This window comes from Arachis ipaensis, chromosome B7 (genome assembly GCF_059453495.1).
Source record: "Arachis ipaensis isolate K30076 ecotype BB chromosome B7, ASM5945349v1, whole genome shotgun sequence".
In the NCBI taxonomy this organism is placed as follows: Eukaryota; Viridiplantae; Streptophyta; class Magnoliopsida; order Fabales; family Fabaceae; genus Arachis; species Arachis ipaensis.
The window spans coordinates 18,844,283-18,864,540 of NC_142442.1; the positions used below are offsets into that span (position 1 = coordinate 18,844,283).

The following is a 20,258-nucleotide window of genomic DNA, read 5'->3' on the forward strand; positions in this document are numbered from 1 at the left end:
GATCTATGGTCACGATTTTAAAAAATAATAACCTAAAAAGGTCTATGGTTACGGTTTTATGAAACAGTGACCTAATTTAGAGTACTTTTTTGAAACTAATTAGTAAGTTGATAAATTAATAGTGTTCTTAAAATACTTTGAATGAATTACATTTGATTTTTAATTACTATTTTGTCCTCTAATTTTATCAAAATACCTATTATACCCTTACTCTTTTAACGAAACCCCCTAACCCAAATTTCCAAATTAAACACAAACACACTCATTCACCTAATGTAACATCCTTACTACCAAAATGTCACGCTTTCGACTGCGCCACTCTGATAGTGAGGAGTTTTACGACGACTTCCATATATTTAATAATAAAATAGCAGCCTTTGTAAAACTTGAAAATCGTATAAACTATTCTTTTTAAATTTGAAAATACTTTTTGTTTGAAAACGCACATACATACATACATACAAATCAATCACAACCACTTATATATATATATATATATATATATATATATATATATATATATATATATATATATATATATATATATATATATATATATATATATATATTATACACTCAATAACTAAGTTCTTTATACAATAACTTACAAACGTAACCATCACGATTCCTAATCTTTTTTACAAGATACAATATTAATGGCGAGGGAAAAATAAATAATAACTAAACTAATATAACAACATCGTATAAACAAGACACAATTAAACTCTTCATAAGTTTCTTCATCTGATTCCTGAAAAGATAAAGCTATAGGAGAGTGAGAACCTAACCACATGGTCTCACCACGGATTTTCAGAATTGTCATAAGATATTTAAAAAAAGAAAATTGTTTTCAAGCATAGTGATCATCACTTGTCTTATGAATCTTTTGAAAACCAACGGTTTAACATCGAAAAATCCAAAACCTTTTTTTAAAAGGAATCAGTTAATTATTCAAAATCCAAAACCTTTATTTTCTTATAAGAAAATCTTAAAAGTTTCCTAGACTGTATGCATGACCAACCTGTTCCAAGCATAGGTTCATTAAGTCTATGCTGAACCAGCTTGATTTTTTATACTTAACTAAACTTCAATCAGAAACCAATCATGGCTTCCAGCCCATTACATAATCAATCAACATTATCATCAACTCATCACCAATACTCAATTTCAAAAGTACCATCCCAGAAACAACCCTTAGTGCCTCCTCTACCTGCTAGAGGGATCTCTCAAAAACAAACACAAGCAAAACAGATCAGAAAAGCACATGTATAGATAGCAGTTATAGTAACTAGCTCAGATAGCAGTTAATAACAGTTAAGCAACTAGGCAAACTAAAACAAATTCAAACTCAAACAAAGCATACAAATGCATATGATGCATGCCTGCCCTATGGCCGATGATATCATCTGTCAGTTATATAGCCAAACTCGACATGTCCCGGTAGCTAACCTTGGATAGAAACACCCCATCGCGGAGCAAGTGGGTCTGAGCCACAACCCCCTTGCTACTACCCGCTTAACCTAAAGCAAGTGGAATGAACCACTACTGCTGCTACTACCTAGGCGAGTGTTTAAGAACTCAACCCAGAGCAAGTGGAATAAATCACTACTGCTGCTATTGCCCAAGCATCACAATTACTTATCCGGGGCAAGTGGGACAAACCACTACCCTTGCTACTGCCCAGGTATCTCAATCAAATTCAATTTCATTTTCAAATCCATTCTCAATATCATTCAATTCATTCAAAAATCATACTTTGAAATCAATTTTCCTCATCCTTCATTCAAATTCAATCATCATCATTCTTCATTATCACACTTCCCATTCCGTTCATCAATAATTCAAACTCAAAACATAATTCATTATTTTCTAAATAAATCAAACTCAAAATATAATCCTTTTCTTAATAACTCAAAATCAAATCATATAATCCTTAAATCCAAATCTTTCTAAATAACCACTTCAAATGAAGCCCCCAATTTTTATAAGAATTTCGGCAGCATCTCCTCTAAAACTCAAACTTTGTCACCCTTACGGGTCCCATCAATACCACATCTCCCAAACTATTCTCAACCATTTTCAATGTCAAACAATTTTCAAATATTAAATCCTTTCCAATTTTTAAACCAATGCCGATATCAAATCAGGTTCAATATCAAACCATTTTTAATTTCTACCATTTTCAATATAAATTCCTTTTTCAATATCAATTCAACCCTAAAACTAAGAAACCCACTTTTCATCATACTCAATCGAATCAACTTTTTAAATTTATTTTTATCAACAACCACACACCACTCATGAAATCAATAATTCAATCTAGTAAACAACCACATCTATAAGACTCACATAAATCATAGAAATATATTTTTCACATCAAATCTATCTATAACAATTTCGTAATGGAAAATAAGTTTTAAGAAAAACCCATACTTCAACTCGTCGAAACTCACAAAACCAAACATGTCAAAACCCCTTTCTACCGGCCCACAACAGCAACAACAGCAACCACATCTCCATACCACTTTCGCAACAACTGCAGCAAATCTAATCGCTACATGCAACCTCAAAAATTCCACCCTAAGACATCAATATTGCAAAATCTTCAATAACTTATAATAGAAAAACAACGGTAAGGGTTTTGGGGCAAGAAAACTCACTGTACTTAGAGAAGAACCAAATATCAGAGAAACAGCGGCTCCCGTAGCGACTTCCGGTGGTCATAGCCACTCTCCCAATAGCCACAGACATGGCAATAGAGCCCAGAATGGCGAGCAACGGCGGGACAATGACTGGTCCCAGCAACAGCGGCGATAGCAGTGATTTCAACGTCGTCTACTACCGTCAAAGCGCCCTTTCTCTCCACTGACCAACAACGATGGCGACCGCGAGGGTTCCTTCCGCCAATGGCGACAGCGGATCATCGGCAACAAGCATCCTCCCCTCCGTCAAATTTTTTTTCGCAGCTGCAGCTCCCACTCTCGCACAGCTCTGCTTCACAGCGACCAAGAAGCACGACAGTGACTAGTGCGACGGGATGCAGCTCCTCCAGCGACGGCGATGGAATGGACGTAACGGTATCTTCTCTTTCACGTAACACTCTCCTTCGTCTCTCCCTCTAGTTTGCTCGAAGACGACGGCAACAGTAGGATGCGCACGACAGGGTGCAATGGCGGCGCGGTTCCTCTCCTGCCTCTCACATATCTCTTTCTTTTTTCCTCTACTCTTTCCTCTCTTCCCGTTAGTGTGTGTGTGTGTTGAAGATGGAGGGTAGGCGGCTAGGGTTTGGGTAGTGGGTGAGTTAGGGTTAGGTAAAATTAGGGCTTTGATTTGGGAATTAGGGTTTGAATAGAGTATTAATTTAAAATCAAATTTAATCTAATATAATTAACTTTAAGAATACTATTTATTTTTCAACTTACAAATTATTTTTAATTAATTACTCTAATTTAAAATTAGATATAAATAAACAAATTTTTTTAGTTCATAAAAATTAATTAAAACTTTCAATTATTCAATTTAAATTGTATAAAGCTCTCGTTATTTTCAATTTCTAAAACTTTAAATCCCTAATATAAATATACTCAATTATTTAAAAAAATTTATAAATCCTAATGGATTTTAAACTTAAAATATCAAAAATTTATTTTAATTACGTTTAGGAAAATAATTTTCTTTAAATAAAATTATGAATCAATATAATAAATTATAAATAACTTACTATTTGATTTTAAAAAATCTGGGGTCTTACATCTAACTCTTTCACATTACACACACACAGAAGAGAGGGAGCAAAGGAGAAAAAAAGAAAAAGGAGAGAAAAGGAGGAAGAGTGTAACATCCCATATTTTTTTAAAATCTAAATATGAATAAATTGTGATTTTATCTTATTAAGTTTAAACTTTATAATTTTAGACTTTATTCTATTAGAAATAATTAAATAGATTAGGAAATAATTTCATTTTAAATCCATCAAGGCTCTTATCTAATTTTATTATAATTGAATATTTTGCATAATTTTAGTGATTGAAAAATAAGAAAGAATTGTATAATTTAATCTAAGTAACTTCTATTATGAATAATTTATGATTTAATTTGAGTTCTTTTTTTCTTGAAAATAATCTATTAAGAATGATTGAATTGATTTTATGAATTCTTTGAGTTTAAGTTAATTAATATTCTTGTATAAGTTTATTTTATATAATTTGAAATTAAAGTTCTGGTAATAGAAAAATAATAAAAAGTTATATCATTTAATTTGAATAATTAATATTTTGGGTTTAAACTGTATTTTATGAAATGTGATTAATATGTTTATTTTATAAATTAAATTAGAAATAATTATTTGAACTTAGCGATATATTAATAAATAGTGTCTTAGATATTTTTAATGGAGTACATTTGGTTTTAAAATTATTATTCTACTCTCCAATTTTATCAAAATATCTATTCTATCTTTATTCATTTATAAAATCCCTAATTTCTAACTCTAAATTTCTAAATCAAAAAACCTAATTCCCAAATTAAAAACCCTAACCCTAACCCCTTTACCCCACCGCCATCCCTTTTCCAAAATTTAAACAAAACGTAAGCACACATAAAGAAAATGAAAGAAAACGAGAGAAGAGGGAGCTCGAAGGGGGAAACCAGAAGGGCAGAGAAGGGGAGAAGAAGGGAGGGAAGAGATGGAAGGGACGACACCGGCAAGGGTTCCACCATCACCGCCGTCGTTGTAGAGTGGAGGTGGAGGAGTGAGAGAGAGAGAGAGAGAGAGAGAGAGAGAGAGAGAGAGAGAGAGAGCTGATGTCGTGTCACGTACAAGAGGAAGGCCGAGGGAGAGTGTGCTGAGAGATAGGGAGACACGAGCCAAGGATGAAAGACAGAAGATGCCGCGTTTGGTATTCGCCGTCATGTCTGTCATCGTCTTCGCGGGGTCTATGTCGCCATCAGAAACTGCACGCCACTGTTGGAGGGATCTTCGTCGCTACCGTCGTTGACGCGCGAGGAAGAGGAGCTCGTCCTTGCCGCTTTTTTTGCCGTCACCACCCACGAAGCTGAGGGGAAGCCGCTGCTGTCGGAGGAGAAACCAACCGTGCCACTGCGCCTGTCGCTAAAAAACAGCGCTCCTCAACAGGATCCATTGTCGGTACGAGCGTTCTTCCCTCTAATTTATGTTTTCTTTATTTTCTGGGAATATTGTCGTCATTGATTTCCATTACAGTCGCGTCATTGCATCTCTGGTCATCGAAAAATCCACCACCAGAGCTTTTGGTAGCTGCCGTCACTGGAAGTAGCTCCCGGAGCTTCTGCCTACAGTTTAGAGGTCCCTGCTGCTTTGTTCCTTTGTTGCAGTAAGTTTTCCTGCTTGAAAACCCTTGTCGTTAGTATTCTGTTATATGTTACTAAGGATTTTGCGACATTGTTATTTTAGAATTGAGTTATCGAGGTTGCATGTCGTGATTAAAGTTGTTTCTATTGTTGCGAAAGTATACAGAGCCATGGATGCAGCTGCTGCCGTTGTGGGCCGAGGGAAAAAGGGGACTCTTGACGCATTAACTTTTAAGGGTTTCAACTTTTGAGGTAGGGAATTGTTTAAAAATTAAAAGTGTTTTGGGCTTGAATACCTGATGAGTTTAATGAATTAATGCAAATAAATGAATGCCTATGATTCAAATGATTTTCTTCTGTGGTTGAGGTTGTGGCTAATTTTGTTATTGAATATGTCAATTTTGAACTTTTATTAAAATTGGTATTGATTGATTTTGAATGACAAATTTGAAATTGCTAATTTGAAATGCTGATTTGGTTAGGTTAAGGTTGAGTAGAGGGAACTCGTGAAGGGTGGTAACCTCCGGTTTTTAGGGGAGGTTCTGTCAAAATTTTTCTAAAAATTTAAAGAGTTTTATAAGTTTGATTTAAATGAGAAATGAGTTCCATGGTTTGATTTGTGAAAATGGTTTATGATTTAACTTACCTGATTTTAAAATAATGAAGAAAACAGATTTATTTAATTAGTTGAAGTTTTAAAAAGGCAAATTACTTTTTCAAATCACGAGTTCGGATTTAGGAAGTGTGAGAGAAAATAGTGTTGATAGAGTTAGGTGATGAACTTGAAGGAAAAAGAGATACTTGGAGAAAGATATAGTTGGGTTTTGATTTATAAGAATTCTTGTGATAATGGTTGCGGATGTTGGGAGTATTATATGGAAATTGAGGATTTAGAGAAGTTTGGTCTGTCAATTTATAAAGTGACTAATAGAGAAATGATTTAATGAGATTGAAGATGTTATTAATGACATGATTAGTGATGATTATGATAATGAGGCAATGATAATGCTGAATGAAATATGATTGATGGCAATGATGATATCGATGAATAATGATCTAAAGATCCATCTGGCATGAGCATTTGAAATTATTTGAGACACGAGTTTATCTGGGTAGACGCAGTGGCTTGCCACCACTTACTCCAAGTTAAGACTCGATACTCTATTGACCCTCTATCGTAAGATGTGACCGGGCACTTTAACTCCCTGGGTTCTGGTGCGGTATTTGTAACCCACTAACTTACCGGCAAGTGCACCGGGTCGTACCAAGTAATACCTTACGTGAGTAAGGGTCGATCCCATGAGGATTGATGGATTAAGCAACAATAGTGTTTGATAGGCTTAGTTAGACAAACAGAAAATAGTGTTTGAGTGTTCAAAAAAAGCATTAAATCGTAAATTCAGAGTTTGAACACAGGCAGGTGAATAGGTTGGGAATAAAATATTGAGAAAGTAGTTAAGGCTTCAGAGTTATCTATTTTTCCGGATTTACTTTTCTTACTAACTATTTTAATTATGTAGGATGTAATTTATGGCAAACTATATGTGACTAGACCCTAATTCCTTAGACCTTTCTAGTCTCCTCTAAAATTCATTAACTGCCAATTCCTTGGTCAATTAATTCCAAGTAGAAGCTACATGATCAAATTCCAGTTTATATGCCACAAAAACTCTAATTACCCAAAAATAAAAGGATTATAAGTCACGTATCCCGTTAAATCCAGATAATTAAAATTTAGGAGAATATATTTTCAAGCTGTTGTTCAAGTAAAGAGTTTTTCCAAGTTTTACAAGAACTCAAATAGAAAGAGGGTCATACTTCCGTTCCACCCAAATTCATAAGATAAATAGCGAAAACAATTCTTAAATTATAAATCCATGCATAAATTAAAATAGAAAAAGCAATAAAATTAATCCATAGAAATAGACAGAGCTCCTAACCTTAATAATGGAGGATTAGTTGCTCATAGTTCAGAGTAGAAAATAAGGATTCTAATAAAATATATTTTGGTAGTCTGGGATTGAATAATGTCGAGGTGGTATCCCCCTATTTATATCTAATCCTAATTAATTTAAAATCTATCTTTAAAAATAAAATAATATATTTTCCTATTTTTAAAATTTGAATTTAAATTAGAATTAATTATAGCAATCAGCAAATCTTCAATTGATGGATGGGGACCACTTGGCTTCACTAGGATCCACGCTTAACTTGGGCTTGGCAGCATGAATTGGAGTTTAGTTAAGTGAAGCTGTGCCTAACTTGGGCTTTAGTGCGCCTAACTTGGGCTTTAGTGCACCTAACTTGAAGTGGACAGGACCAATCTCGCGTATGGTTGTTGTGTCTTGCGCCTAACTTGAGAAATCTCAAGTTAGGCGCAGCCTTGGCAGTGAGTTCGGAGAAGAAGTATAGACTATTATATATCGTTGGAAAGTTCTGAAAGTTAGCTTTCCAACGCCACTAGAATCACATCCATTGGACCTCTGTAGCTCGAGTTATTCAGGTTTGAGTGCAGAGAGGTCAGGGTTGACAGCATCATTCGCCTTCATCTCTTCTTCTGCAGAAACTCCATCAAATCCAGCTGAATGCTACCTAAAATAAACAGAATTGCACAAGATTCAAAGTAGCATCCATATTGGCTAAAAAGATAATTAATTCTTTATTAAACTCAATAATTTAGATGCAAATTCACTAGGAAAAGATAGGAAAGATGCTCACGCATTAGGTTCCCGGCCCCCATGGGTATATATATATATATATATATATATATATATATATATATATATATATATATATATATATATATATATATATATAACACAAAGGGATTGCCCAATGATTAGCTACCAAGACATATCGGGTTGGCTATATAACCGATAGATGAAACTCATTAGCCATAGGATACGCATACAACATATTGTTTGTTTTGATCGAGTGTGCATTTGTTTTGGTTTGCCTAATTGCTTAACCATGTTTATCTGCTACTTATTTTACTTGTTGTACTTGAATCCTACCTGTGATTTCTTTGTTTGCCTTTTATGTGTATGCTTATCTGAGAGATCCTCTTTGGTGGAGGCGTGATGAGGGTGGTTTCTGATCTATGGTGATAGAGATTGAGGTAGGATGGACTAGGTGCTGCCTTGTTATTCTAATTTATGTATTGGTTGGATAGGAGTGAGTGATGTAAGTTGGGTAGAAAGTCCTTAGGCACGTCCTTGGTCCATTCCATTTATTTAAACCATTCACTTTACTGATTTGTAAACTAAAGGAGTTTCTTTACGATTTTTTCAAAGTAGGTTTTTCCACAAAGCTTTTCCAAAAGATTATTTCAAGGATAAACTTTTTTATATTGAAATTAATTCTATTTGCAAGTATTTATTTGCTTTGATGATATTCCCTTCCCTGCTAAGAACCTGCAAGGACGATGTTTTCACTCCCCTACAGAATTTCTTTTTCAGTGACAGGTTCAGGAAGCTTTGGCGCGAAGCCGCGACCGAACTACGGAGCTTTATGTATATATATGTGTTTTTGTCGTTTATTGTCATTTGTTTTTAGAGGGGTAGGACTTGTATTTGAGGAATATTATATAAGTCTATGTACTTAATATTATGTGGATATAATTGTGTGATTAAGTGGTTGAAAGTAATGGTTTTTTTTTTAGTTCTTAAGTAAAAATCCAGTTTATATTCACAAAGGCTTAATATTAATAAATATAGTATTAAATTAAAAATATGGAGATTGGTGACGCTTGAACTTTTAGTACGATCATGAGGTGTTGAAGGTTAGGGAGTTACAAAGAGGGCGCAGGTGTTGGGAGGACTTTTGCTCGCCATAAACACTGCATCACAATTGTGGCTGACGGAGGAGAGAGAGAAATCACACACACACACACACACACACAGAAAGAGAGAGAGAGAGAGAGAGAGAGAGAGAGAGAGAGAAAGAAATAGAGAATGGAGAAGAGAGAGTGAGAAAGAGACCGAAGGGAGAAGAGAAGGAGAAGATGACGGTGCCGTCAAAGCACGGGGAAGACATCGCCATCGTCGAGATAGAGAGGAAGAGAGACGCGATTTATAGAGAAGACGAAGGAGAGAAATGGATGGATAAAAAGGCAGTGTCACTGCCGTCGTTGCTGGGGCTCGTCGTTGGAGCCACGGCCGTTGCCGTCGAAGTTGCCACTGTCGGAAGGGAAACCTTGCCATCGCCGAACACAGTAGAAAAGAGAACGAATTAACAAAGGGGAAAGAGAGAGGGGAATGCAACGGAGGAAGAGTGTCTCCGCTGTCCCTGTAATCGACGTGCCTTTAGTCGCTGGGAAATGGCACTGCTATCGCCAGAAACCACCATCGAAGAAGATGTTGCCGACGTTGCGTCCCTGCCCGCCATTCTGTTCACCGGAAAAATGCTGCCGGTAGCACTACCTCAGCACTATTTTGTTTTTTGCTTCTTCCTTCCATGATTTAGTTTTCCTTCTATTTTTTTGTTCTATTGTTCTTATTTTATTGAGCCTCTACTTTAACTTAGACTTTCTAGCACCATTTTGCTTTCCATTCAATTCGAATCTGTCACTTTCTCTTGGTGTTATGGTCATTATCGTTATAATGGGGAGTTAATGTTGCTACCACTGTCATAGTTGTGGTTGCTGCTGTAACCTTTCCATCATCCCCAAATTCGTTATTCTAATCATTAAGTTTGTGATTACTTGAGGTAGGGGATTTTTGCTTAAACTTATTTTATTTTAAGGGATTGTTATAAATCGATATGGAATAATACATATTTTTAGTGATTATATGAGTCTTATGAATCAAATTGGACTATTTTGGAGAAATGAAACTGATTAAATAATGACGGAGTTTAAATAATAAAATGGATTAGAAACAATGGCTGAAGCCTCTTGGTGGGTGGATTAAGATTTGTGAATATGTTGCATCTTATATGAGTTGTGATTATTTAATTGCTCAAACAATTTGATGAATGTCGTAGTTAACTTGGGTAAAAATAAAGTGTGTTCTATTTTTAATTTCATTGTTTTTGTTCTTGCTGATTTTTAATTTAATTATTTATTATATGTTTAGTTTTTGTTATGATTTGTTGTTGTTGCCTCTGTTTTTTTAATTTATTTTTTTGTAGTGCTGATAATTTATTCTTGGCTCAGATTATTGATTATTGATTTTTAATCTGATTATATGATTATTAATTCTGCACAAGATGATTATTTAAAAGAGTAGGCAATAAATTGTCCCAAGTCCCTCTGAATTTATTTCACAGTTTGTATTTATTTTTCACAACTATGTGAACTTAATTTGTTGATTTGAGAATCTCAATATTAAGATACAATTCACTACAAGAAAGTACTAGAATAGCAACCGATTTTAGCGACTAAAAAAATTGGTGTTAATAGCGACCGATATAGAATTTTCAGGACCAAAAAAATGTTGGTTAAATCGGTCACAAAAATCAGTTGCCATCTTTTAATTTAGCGACCGAATTAGCAACCAAAACAAAAGTAACGTATTTAGAACTGTTGGTCACAAAATCGGTCGCTATATTTTATTTTAGCGACCGATTTTGCAATTGATAGTGAAAAAAGTGAACAACTATTTGGTAGCTAATTCAGTCGCTAAAATACTAGTCGCTTAATCAGTTGCTAATTGTTAAAATAACGACTGATTTTTGCAACCAATAGAATCAATCACTAATAGCAACCGAATTAGCGACACATAAGTTTTATACAACAAGAATAAATTTGGTTGCTAAAAAATCGGTTGCTATTTTTTAATTTAGCGACTTAACTAACAACCAAAACAAAGAAAGGAATGTCTTTAGGATTCTTGGTCACAAAATCGGTCGCTATTTTTTTATTTAGCGACCAATTTTGCAACCCTTAGGGAAATATAGTGAAAATTTATTGGTTGATAATTTGGTTGCTAAAGATGTAGTCGCCAAATCGGTTGCTAATTATTAAGATAATGACCAATTTTATAAACTGATTAGTCACTGAATCAGTCGCTAATTTAAATAAAATAGGATATTGTCCGAATTACCCTTACTAACGCTAATTCACCCACACGACCACACCATTCTCATCTTCGCTAATTATTGAGTTAGGGCTTTTTTACCATATCTATTCTCTGATTTTGGAACTATCAATTATGCATTCTCAGGTTTTGGTAGATATGATCTTAAGCCTATTGTTGTGAACCGCTAATTCCAACACATTGTTAGATCCCTACAGTCACCTCCGTCTCCTTCGGTTTTGGCTAATCTTCAGGTATGTTCACTGTTTGATGTGTAATTTCGGTGTTTTAGATTCTTCGAGGGGCAATATTCATTTTTCAGAATTAATAAGAAGAATTATTTCATAATAATATTCGTTTTGGCTAATCTTCGCGGTTACCCTCACTAACCCTAACTCTGTTTGTTGCGAAGGCATGAGAACAGAAAGCTAACCATCGAACGAACGAAGCAATCAGATCCAGTAACACAGTAGCTAGTAGCAGCGACTAAGTAGGATTATAATTATCACCGCGGCACCAACAAGGTACCCTCTCCTAATTATCCCACTCATATGGATTATAATTACGATAATGATTATGATTGTAATTATTAATTATCTTCTAGTTTTAATGTAATAATACATGTTGCTTATCTCATCTAATTATATCACATAGCAATTGGCAACAACCGATCAATCATGTAGTTGCTTACTCGCTATATGATTTGGTTAATTTGATTGAGGGTGATGTGCTTTTATGCTCGCATAGTTTATCTCGAAATCAAGTAGGATTTTGTTTTGATTTATTCAATCTTTCATTATTCTGAAAAGGATTTTGGTGAAAATGGTTGTCTCAAGATTAATTGGGTGAGTCTGAACAGGGTTTCATGCATTTGGATGTATAAATCTTTTGCAGTAGAAAGTGCTTGATTTGAATCTCCTTTTCTTGCTTGAAAATACTAACAAGGGTCAACTTTGCTTGAAGAAAAGAGCTCTGCTTCAATCCTTTTGAAAATTCTAGTTCCATTGCATATGTTTTATTCTTCCTTTGTAGTCTTTTGTTAGACTTTTATTTGTAATGATTTTGGTTTTTTTTTAAAACCTATATATGACTTTGGTAATGATTTATTATTGGTTCTATAGACTTTTTGTTTAATGACACACACACAAATATATATATATATATATATATATATATATATATATATATATATATATATATATATATATATATTGTAATTACATAAATTGAATGCACTAAATAATTGAGAATTGTAGCGAGTAAGCATTTATGTGTGTTCACTTAGCATTTATGCTTAGAGAATCATTGCATCATTTAGCATACAAACACGGAATTTATGCTTATGTGTGTTCATTTATGTTTAGACAATTGTTGCATTATTTTGTATACATTATGTATGTATGTGGTGTTGAAAATGTCTTTGTTCTCTTTTTAGAAGCTGCACTTGTTGGTATTGTTGTGTTCCGAGATGTCTTCCTTGTTGGTGGTGCACTATATTTGAGAGCAAGTAGTTTGGGTTAGAAGGTGAGAACAATTTAAATCTTAAAGTTTTTCATTTGCTTGATTATTATCTAATCTTCTAGATGAAACATTCACTTTGTACTTCTCATTGAAAAAGCTGGTCTGATTTCATTAACCTTGATGGGACATCCCTCTAAAAGACTGAACCACTCTTTATAAGTAAGATAAGTGTGATAGATGTGGGAGTTTATTTGCTTGCATGCTGTTGGACATTGAGTTCATACCACTTTTTATTTGCATTAGTTGTTGCAGCCCTTCTTCAATCAGAGTTTGGAACCCTAGAAACTCACTCGCTACAATTCAACTATAGACGTGTTAGTTAGTTTTGCTGTGAATGCATGTATATATGTTTTATTCTTCCTTTGCTTATTCTTACTTATTTTTCTTTGAGAATTGATATTTTTAAAATTTAAGTAGGTATTTTATTTTATCTTTTTCTTCAGGTTTGAAGTTGATTGTGTAGCTTCCATTCTACTTTAAAGCTTTGTAATTGTGTGAGAGTGTCCATCGAGTTAAGATACTTTATTTTTATATACTTAACTATTTATCAATTGATGTTTTATTGTAGTTCTTAAAATGTGATAGTAAATATTAGATTCTTTATGTTATAATTTTATATACTTCAATTGGTAGTTGATACTCATAGAATTTTTAATTTATATGTTTGGTAGAAAAAATCATTAAAGAGGACTACAACACAGTTAGAATTGTTTGCGAAGACCCACAAACACAAGGATGAGACGGGTGGATAAGCAATCAAAACATGTTGAGGTGAGTCTATCTTAATCAAAATATATCTCTCTCCCTCTATATGTATTAAACAATATTGCATGATACTAAACAAGTTGTTGGGAGTACAAGCAAATGACAATTAACCCAAGTACATAGCTTGATGAGGGTCTTGGATAACTACATATGGTTGAACTTTGTTTTTCTAAATGTAGCTAGTAAATTTACATTTTTGTTTTAAGAAGAAGCTTCAATTTTTTTCATGTAGATGTATTAAAGTTTGATGTTCCAGACTTGTGGCCATTAAGCCCAACAACTTTTTTGCATATAATAGTAAATATTTTTAGGATGTTCTGGTCTGATCTTTTTCTTTTTCTTTTTTTTTTAATCCAAATTAGGGGCACAGGCGTTTGAGAGGGAAATTAGATGTGAACTCAATAACCATTCGCTTCAACAAATGATGAAAAAGCTTAATCACTACAAAAAAATAGGGTTAAAACGGCGGTTATTTTTGAAAATTACCGCGGTTAGAACCGCCATTATTACCGAAAATGGCGCCTCCAAGAAACGCCGTTATTCTGGGCGCCATTCTGGTTATTACGGCGGTTTTTAGAAAACCGCCACAATTATCTGTGGATAAAACAGTGGTTTTTTGAGGGTTAAAATGGCGGTTTGTAACCGCCATTATTTCCGCATAAAATGGCGGTTTTTGAACAGCCGCCATTTTTACCAGAATGTTGTGGCATCACTTCTGTTTAAAATGGCGGTTAGAAACCGCCATTTTTATCATTATAACCGCCATTTTTACCAGGTTATAATGGTATCTTTTGTGTTTAAAATGGCAATTTCTACCCGCTGTTTTTACCAGGTTTTAATGGCATCTTTTGTGTTTAAAATGGCAATTTCTAACCGCCGTTTTTACCAAAATATAATGGCATCATTTTCATTTAAAATGGCAGTTTTTAACCGCCGTTTCTACCAGCATATAATGACATCGTTTTCATTTAAAATAGAAATTTCTAATTGTCGTTTGTACCTAATTATGATGACAATTTTATGCTTTTTAAAATAAGATTAAAACCACCAATTTAAAGGGATATTTTCGAAACTCACTTAAAAATCTCGTAATAACCAAAAGGCATAGCCATAATCAAACATCATAAGATGATTTTTAATTCATACATGATCCAAAAGTCATAATCCAAGTCATAATTGAAATGTCATAATTCAAAAACAAAGTATCAAAGTAACATTTTTCAATAATACGTCTTAACATATAATCCTTAATATACGTCTTAACATATCAAGCAAGGTCATGCTTCCTTGTTGCTTGCTCCCGAAGACCTACTTCCTAACTCTTTTGGTGATGGAATCTCACTCTCCTAATCCAATTCCTACAACAAAAATATAATTATTATGAGCACAAAAATGCAAGAAAAAAACATATATTGATATATTTTAGGTCTGATTTAATTTATAAGAAAAATAATTATCCTATCCAATCAAAAGCCAAACTAGTGTTCTTTTTATATATAGAGGCAACTAGTGTTGTAAGAACTTACATCTTAGAAAATGACAATTAAAAGTGAACAAAATAAAACCAATTTCCATACATTAAATAACAATATTCTTATAGAACTATTTGAAAAACCATATATCAAGTACTATTAATACGTACCACTATTAGTTACATCTTTTAAAATTTCATTATCATTAATTTTACTTCAGTAACCATACATTTTTTGTACAAGTTAATAATCAACCTTGCAAAAAGAGTAATTGCAAAAGAACGAATCCGATTATAGCAAAGTGGCAGATGGTAACTAACATAGTACTAATAAAAAAAAGGCAAAGCCTAACAGTAGTAATATTGTAGAACAAAAATTATAGAATAGCTGTGAGAATGGTCCATCATATATGACTAGATAAATATTTAATAATTTTATGGCATAAAGTATGGAATAAAATTGGTCACTATTACTAGATAGTCAACAAATTATTTGCAATATGCAATTTTTTCAAGCAATCAAATTTTCAAGATTCATAATGAGATAACATTATTATTTTAAATATTAATGGCATAACTCAACCAAGTGTAACCCATTAACTACGGGGAAAAGATTTTGTTCTTCACTTTTCTGGTTCCTTTTTCATAGACACCTCAACTTTACCGCACAATTGTTGGTGTTGGGAAGAATAGAACCTTACTGCACAAAGTATCGATTTCAGAGCTGAGGCACAGGTAGTATCAGAGAGGTTCAGAAGCTGGAATTGTTTCGGAATTTGTGTATCTTTTGTGGAGTTGCAGCAAGTGCTTCCATTGTAAGGACAAAATTCAAGTGTGCTATTGAGGATGAAAGGTGCACCTACACCAAACAAAAACAATATTAAGAAAAACAAAAGCATGTGCATAAGAAAAAATGGCAAAAGAAGAAAGGATGAACATACTTGAGTCAACACATAAAGGAAGTGAAGTTGATGAATCCAAAAACAGTAAGAAGCAACAAAAGATAAAGTTGATGGAAATTAGAACACCCTTCATGATACCAAACCAGTTGAAACTGAAAGCTAAAACTACAAGATCGAAGAATATCAAATCTAATTCAACTTTAACATTGTTTAACTCTAAGGAGCATTAGTTGTAGGAGTGGTAGGGTTGAAAACATTATTCTACCTAAAAATAAAAATAAAAATAAAATAGCTTTCTGAAAGTGTTAAATTTTCTTCCTTCTACTCTCTGTGTGTCTGTCTCTTTCTTTGGACTTTGAAATCTTCTCCTAAATCATTCACTTTATCTCTTCTTTTTTGTTTTGTTCAAGTATCAACTTTCACAGTCACATGAAAGCTACTTGAAAAAAGATGGTCAAAAAACACTCGCCTCAATTTTTAGAGTAGTTGTTGCGTTCATTTATTTTAGGCTTGTAGGCTATGGCTTCATAATTCATATTGATCATAAATAAAATCATCAAATTATAATCATGACAGTTGAAGATGATGATGAAAAAGGCATCAAGTTGGAGATGTCTATGGGACAACTGTTGCGTGGCTTTTGTGAGAGAGAAAGGGTTGGGGAAATGATTTTCGCATAGATTTAAAAACAAAAAAGAAAGCAAAACATGCATTGACTCTACCTAAACAATCCAAACAAAGATTCAATCTTGAAACAAGGAATAATCCTACACCAATTCTGAATACAAAACAAAATAAATGATAGCATAGAAACATTGATATCAAATAACAAAAGGAAGAGACAGTGGCCAAGCACCAACACAAATAGGAAATGAATTATCTTAACAACCTGAAAAGTGAAAACAATATAGGAAATGAATTATCTTAACAACTAGTTCTTAAAATTCGATGCTCCCAAGTTTTAGAATGAAAAATAATTCTCAAGCCATTCACCTTGTTTTGAAGCAAGGAACTCTTCTTACTCTCTAACTGTGCAATTCTCATTTCCAAACCAACCTGTAGGTGATCCAGTTAGGCATGCCAGGCCAGCAATCAGCAGCACAACACATATAAGAACAATATTCCAAATATTAGTCAAAATTGTTCACTAAAATTGATTTAACTGTTTTCGTGTGTGCAATTCATTGTCACATTTTTATTTATTGATAGTCTCTTCCAAGGCTACTTGAGTGGGCTTTTCCACTAATTCAGCCTGGATATGATACAAAATTAAATATGAAAAATTTTAACATCACAGACTCAACGCTCTAAACTCTTAAAAGAACACAATACTAAGTCTTTCACCTCTTTTTCAAGTAAGGAACTATTCTCACTCTGTAATTGTGCAATTCTCATTTGCAAACTAGCCTGCAAGGGATTAGGTTAATCATGCCAGTTAATAGCCAAACACATATATAAGAATAATAATAATATTCAAATAAGAGAAGAAAGCTATCCACACAGTTATTAAATCGTAAATTCAAATTCAATGACCTGGTTTTGCTTCTCCCATTCATTTTCACTTTGTAATTTATTGATGGTCTCTTCCAAGGTAACCTGTGCAGAAAGGGAAGCAAATAAATGATATAAAACAAGCAATTTATTTACATAAGTGATAAATGAAGGTTAAAATACACAATAACAAAAAAAAATTAGTGCCATTTTTACCAACATTTTTTGCAGTGGGCCCTCGTAATGAACACCATATTCTTAGGTTACTACATAAACCACATCAACCATACTATATTAACATATACTCTAGTGTGTTGCATTCAGTTTAGTTTATTTTCTAGAGTCCCCTTAATAAGAAAAACTGCAGAAAGCCAATAACTTAACTTATTATCCAACCAAAATATAGAATCCAAATTATGGAAATGCCACAGATCATATCCTCACCCAGCACTTAAACTGAACCAAAATAAAATTAAAATTTATCGAAAATTTTAAAAATAAATTTGTATAAAGTAAACGTCTCTTGATATTAAAGCAAGGTTAGAGATATTGGACGATTAATACTCCACCAAACTTTGTTAAATACAGATTCAATGTGACCAAATAAAATAGATAAATATATTGGTCTAGCTATTTGATTTTCGATTTTGCTAATTTTATGCAATTGCTTTATGTTTAATCTTGCTTCACATATGACTATGAGGTATATCAAAGACAACGAAAGCCATTTTCAACATGAAGTGGTGGAGGGGTTTTTGATGCATTAGATACAATAGAATATATTATTCTTATGATGAAAAATCAAATAAACAAACTTCTATAAGAATATACCAGTAATTTTGAGGTTTTATGTTCCTGTGACATACTCCAATGCTGTTGTGAAGATAAGCAAGTGCTCTAAATATCTACAATATAAGAAAGAGTAAAGATTAATGCACACTAACAAAGTGACAAATAAAAAGAAAAGGGCTTACTATTTGTGCTACAACTGGAAACAAAAGAGATTATTATTAACAAGGAAGAGCATTACAAACCTCACACCTAAATTAAAGAAAAAGACGTGAACATAGTCTACTTGAGGGGGAAAATGCATTAAGAGCACTTAAGTTGAAAAATTGCAAAAATGTATTAAGTACATTAAGAGCACTTAAGATGAAAAATTGCAAACAGAGTCTACTAGAGCTATATGTGCACATTTGACATTAGAAAACCCACGTCACCATACCAAAATTTTAACCATAGGATATATAGCATATAGATTTTATAAAATGCTTAAGCTTCCCAAGTTTAGATACCAAATGTCCAGATAGATTAGAGTTATCAAGATTCCTGCAAAAAGTAACACAAGATGATCAATTTAAAAGAAAATGTTAATGGAATACTAACTACTTAAAAGCTTACTCAAGTAAATTCCTTAAAAGCTTTTTCGGCAAACAAAAAACATGAAGAAGAATATCAATGCAGTTCACAGTGCACATAATACCAGGAGAAAACAAGTATCATATGATTCTAATCATTCCTATAATTATGACAAATTCAGTGAAGACCTTACTCATTTTTTTCTAACAATCCCCAATTTCTGACCTAAAAATAAATTGAACAAGTAAGAAAATCAAAACCTGGAATTAAATAAAATAAGTAGCAATTAGCACAGAACAATTAAAACCTAGAATCAAACAAAATAAGGTTGATGAGGAGAAGAAAAGCTCGAAGAACAGAAACTAATAGAATACCTAGAAAATCGCATCAATGGAAGCAAATGTACCATCAGAGGAGAAGCATTGATGGACATGACATCGATGGAGGGGAAGAATCATTGATGGAGGAGAAGCTTGCAGCATAGCAATAATGTCATTTTCGAATTCTGCCACACCAACGCAACTCTCACACACATAAAATAATGAATTGAAAGAATAGTAATAAACAGAGAGGAAGTAACAAATCATAAATCAAAAGAAGATGAGGAAGAAAAGGATGAGAATTTCGTACAAAAACCTAGAAGTGAGAAGGGACACGGAGAAGACGGGTTAGGATAAGAAGAGCTCGCACAACACAGAACGCAGAAGCTCGATGGAGGAGAAGCTCGCATCAATGGCAGAGAAGCTCACAAGAATAGAAGAGAAGCTCGCATCAATGGAAGAGAAGAAGCCATTGGAGGAGAAGCTCGTTCCTCACGCTCTACTCTCTTCTACTCGCAATTAGGTTTAGGTTGGGCTTTCTTCTAATTAAATAGTAGATAACAGTGGTTAGTACTGCCAAAAATGTCCCTGACTTACAGATATATTATGGCAGTGACACAAACCGCCTTAATCCATGAATATTGTGGCGTTATCACAAAACCGCCATAATATTAATGATGTTTTAACCAGCTTTTTTTGTAGTGAATTTTAAAATTCCGATTCCTCAACTAGAAGGTGGAGAAACAAAGAAACAAATATAGGAGAGGATAAAGATGGTGAACGCACGTCTGAAGAGTGATTATTTCATTGTAGTTGTGATGCTAGTTAGTTAATAGACTTTAAATGATGTAATTAGAAATTTGAGAGTGTTGTTTACGTATTATTGTTGTTGTCTATGATATTGAATTGATGAGTTATTTTGGTTATTGGTTAAGTGTGTTATGTTATTTGAGATATATCTGTTATGGGTTCGCTTTTATGTGTTAAGGTGTAGGTTTTGTATTGATGTTTTTTCCATATTTGATGGCCTAGATGTAAAAATTTCGTAAAAAATTGATAATTAAAAAATGGTTTAATTACTATG

The 20,258-nt window shown here is 33.4% G+C and overlaps 1 protein-coding gene across 1 annotated transcript; it reads right to left on the bottom strand.

Moving 5' to 3' along the window:
• Positions 1-16,722: 16,722 nt before the first annotated feature.
• On the bottom strand, positions 16,723-19,287 carry LOC107609476 (uncharacterized). The gene is made up of 8 exons (XM_021107426.2): positions 19,229-19,287; positions 18,791-18,824; positions 18,327-18,400; positions 17,716-17,761; positions 17,538-17,600; positions 17,349-17,411; positions 16,998-17,060; positions 16,723-16,893 (listed from the first exon to the last, which is right to left on the bottom strand). The coding sequence occupies exons 1-8, from the start codon at positions 19,285-19,287 to the stop codon at positions 16,723-16,725; spliced, it is 573 nt and encodes a 190-aa protein (XP_020963085.1).
• Between the last annotated feature and the right edge of the window lie 971 nt (positions 19,288-20,258).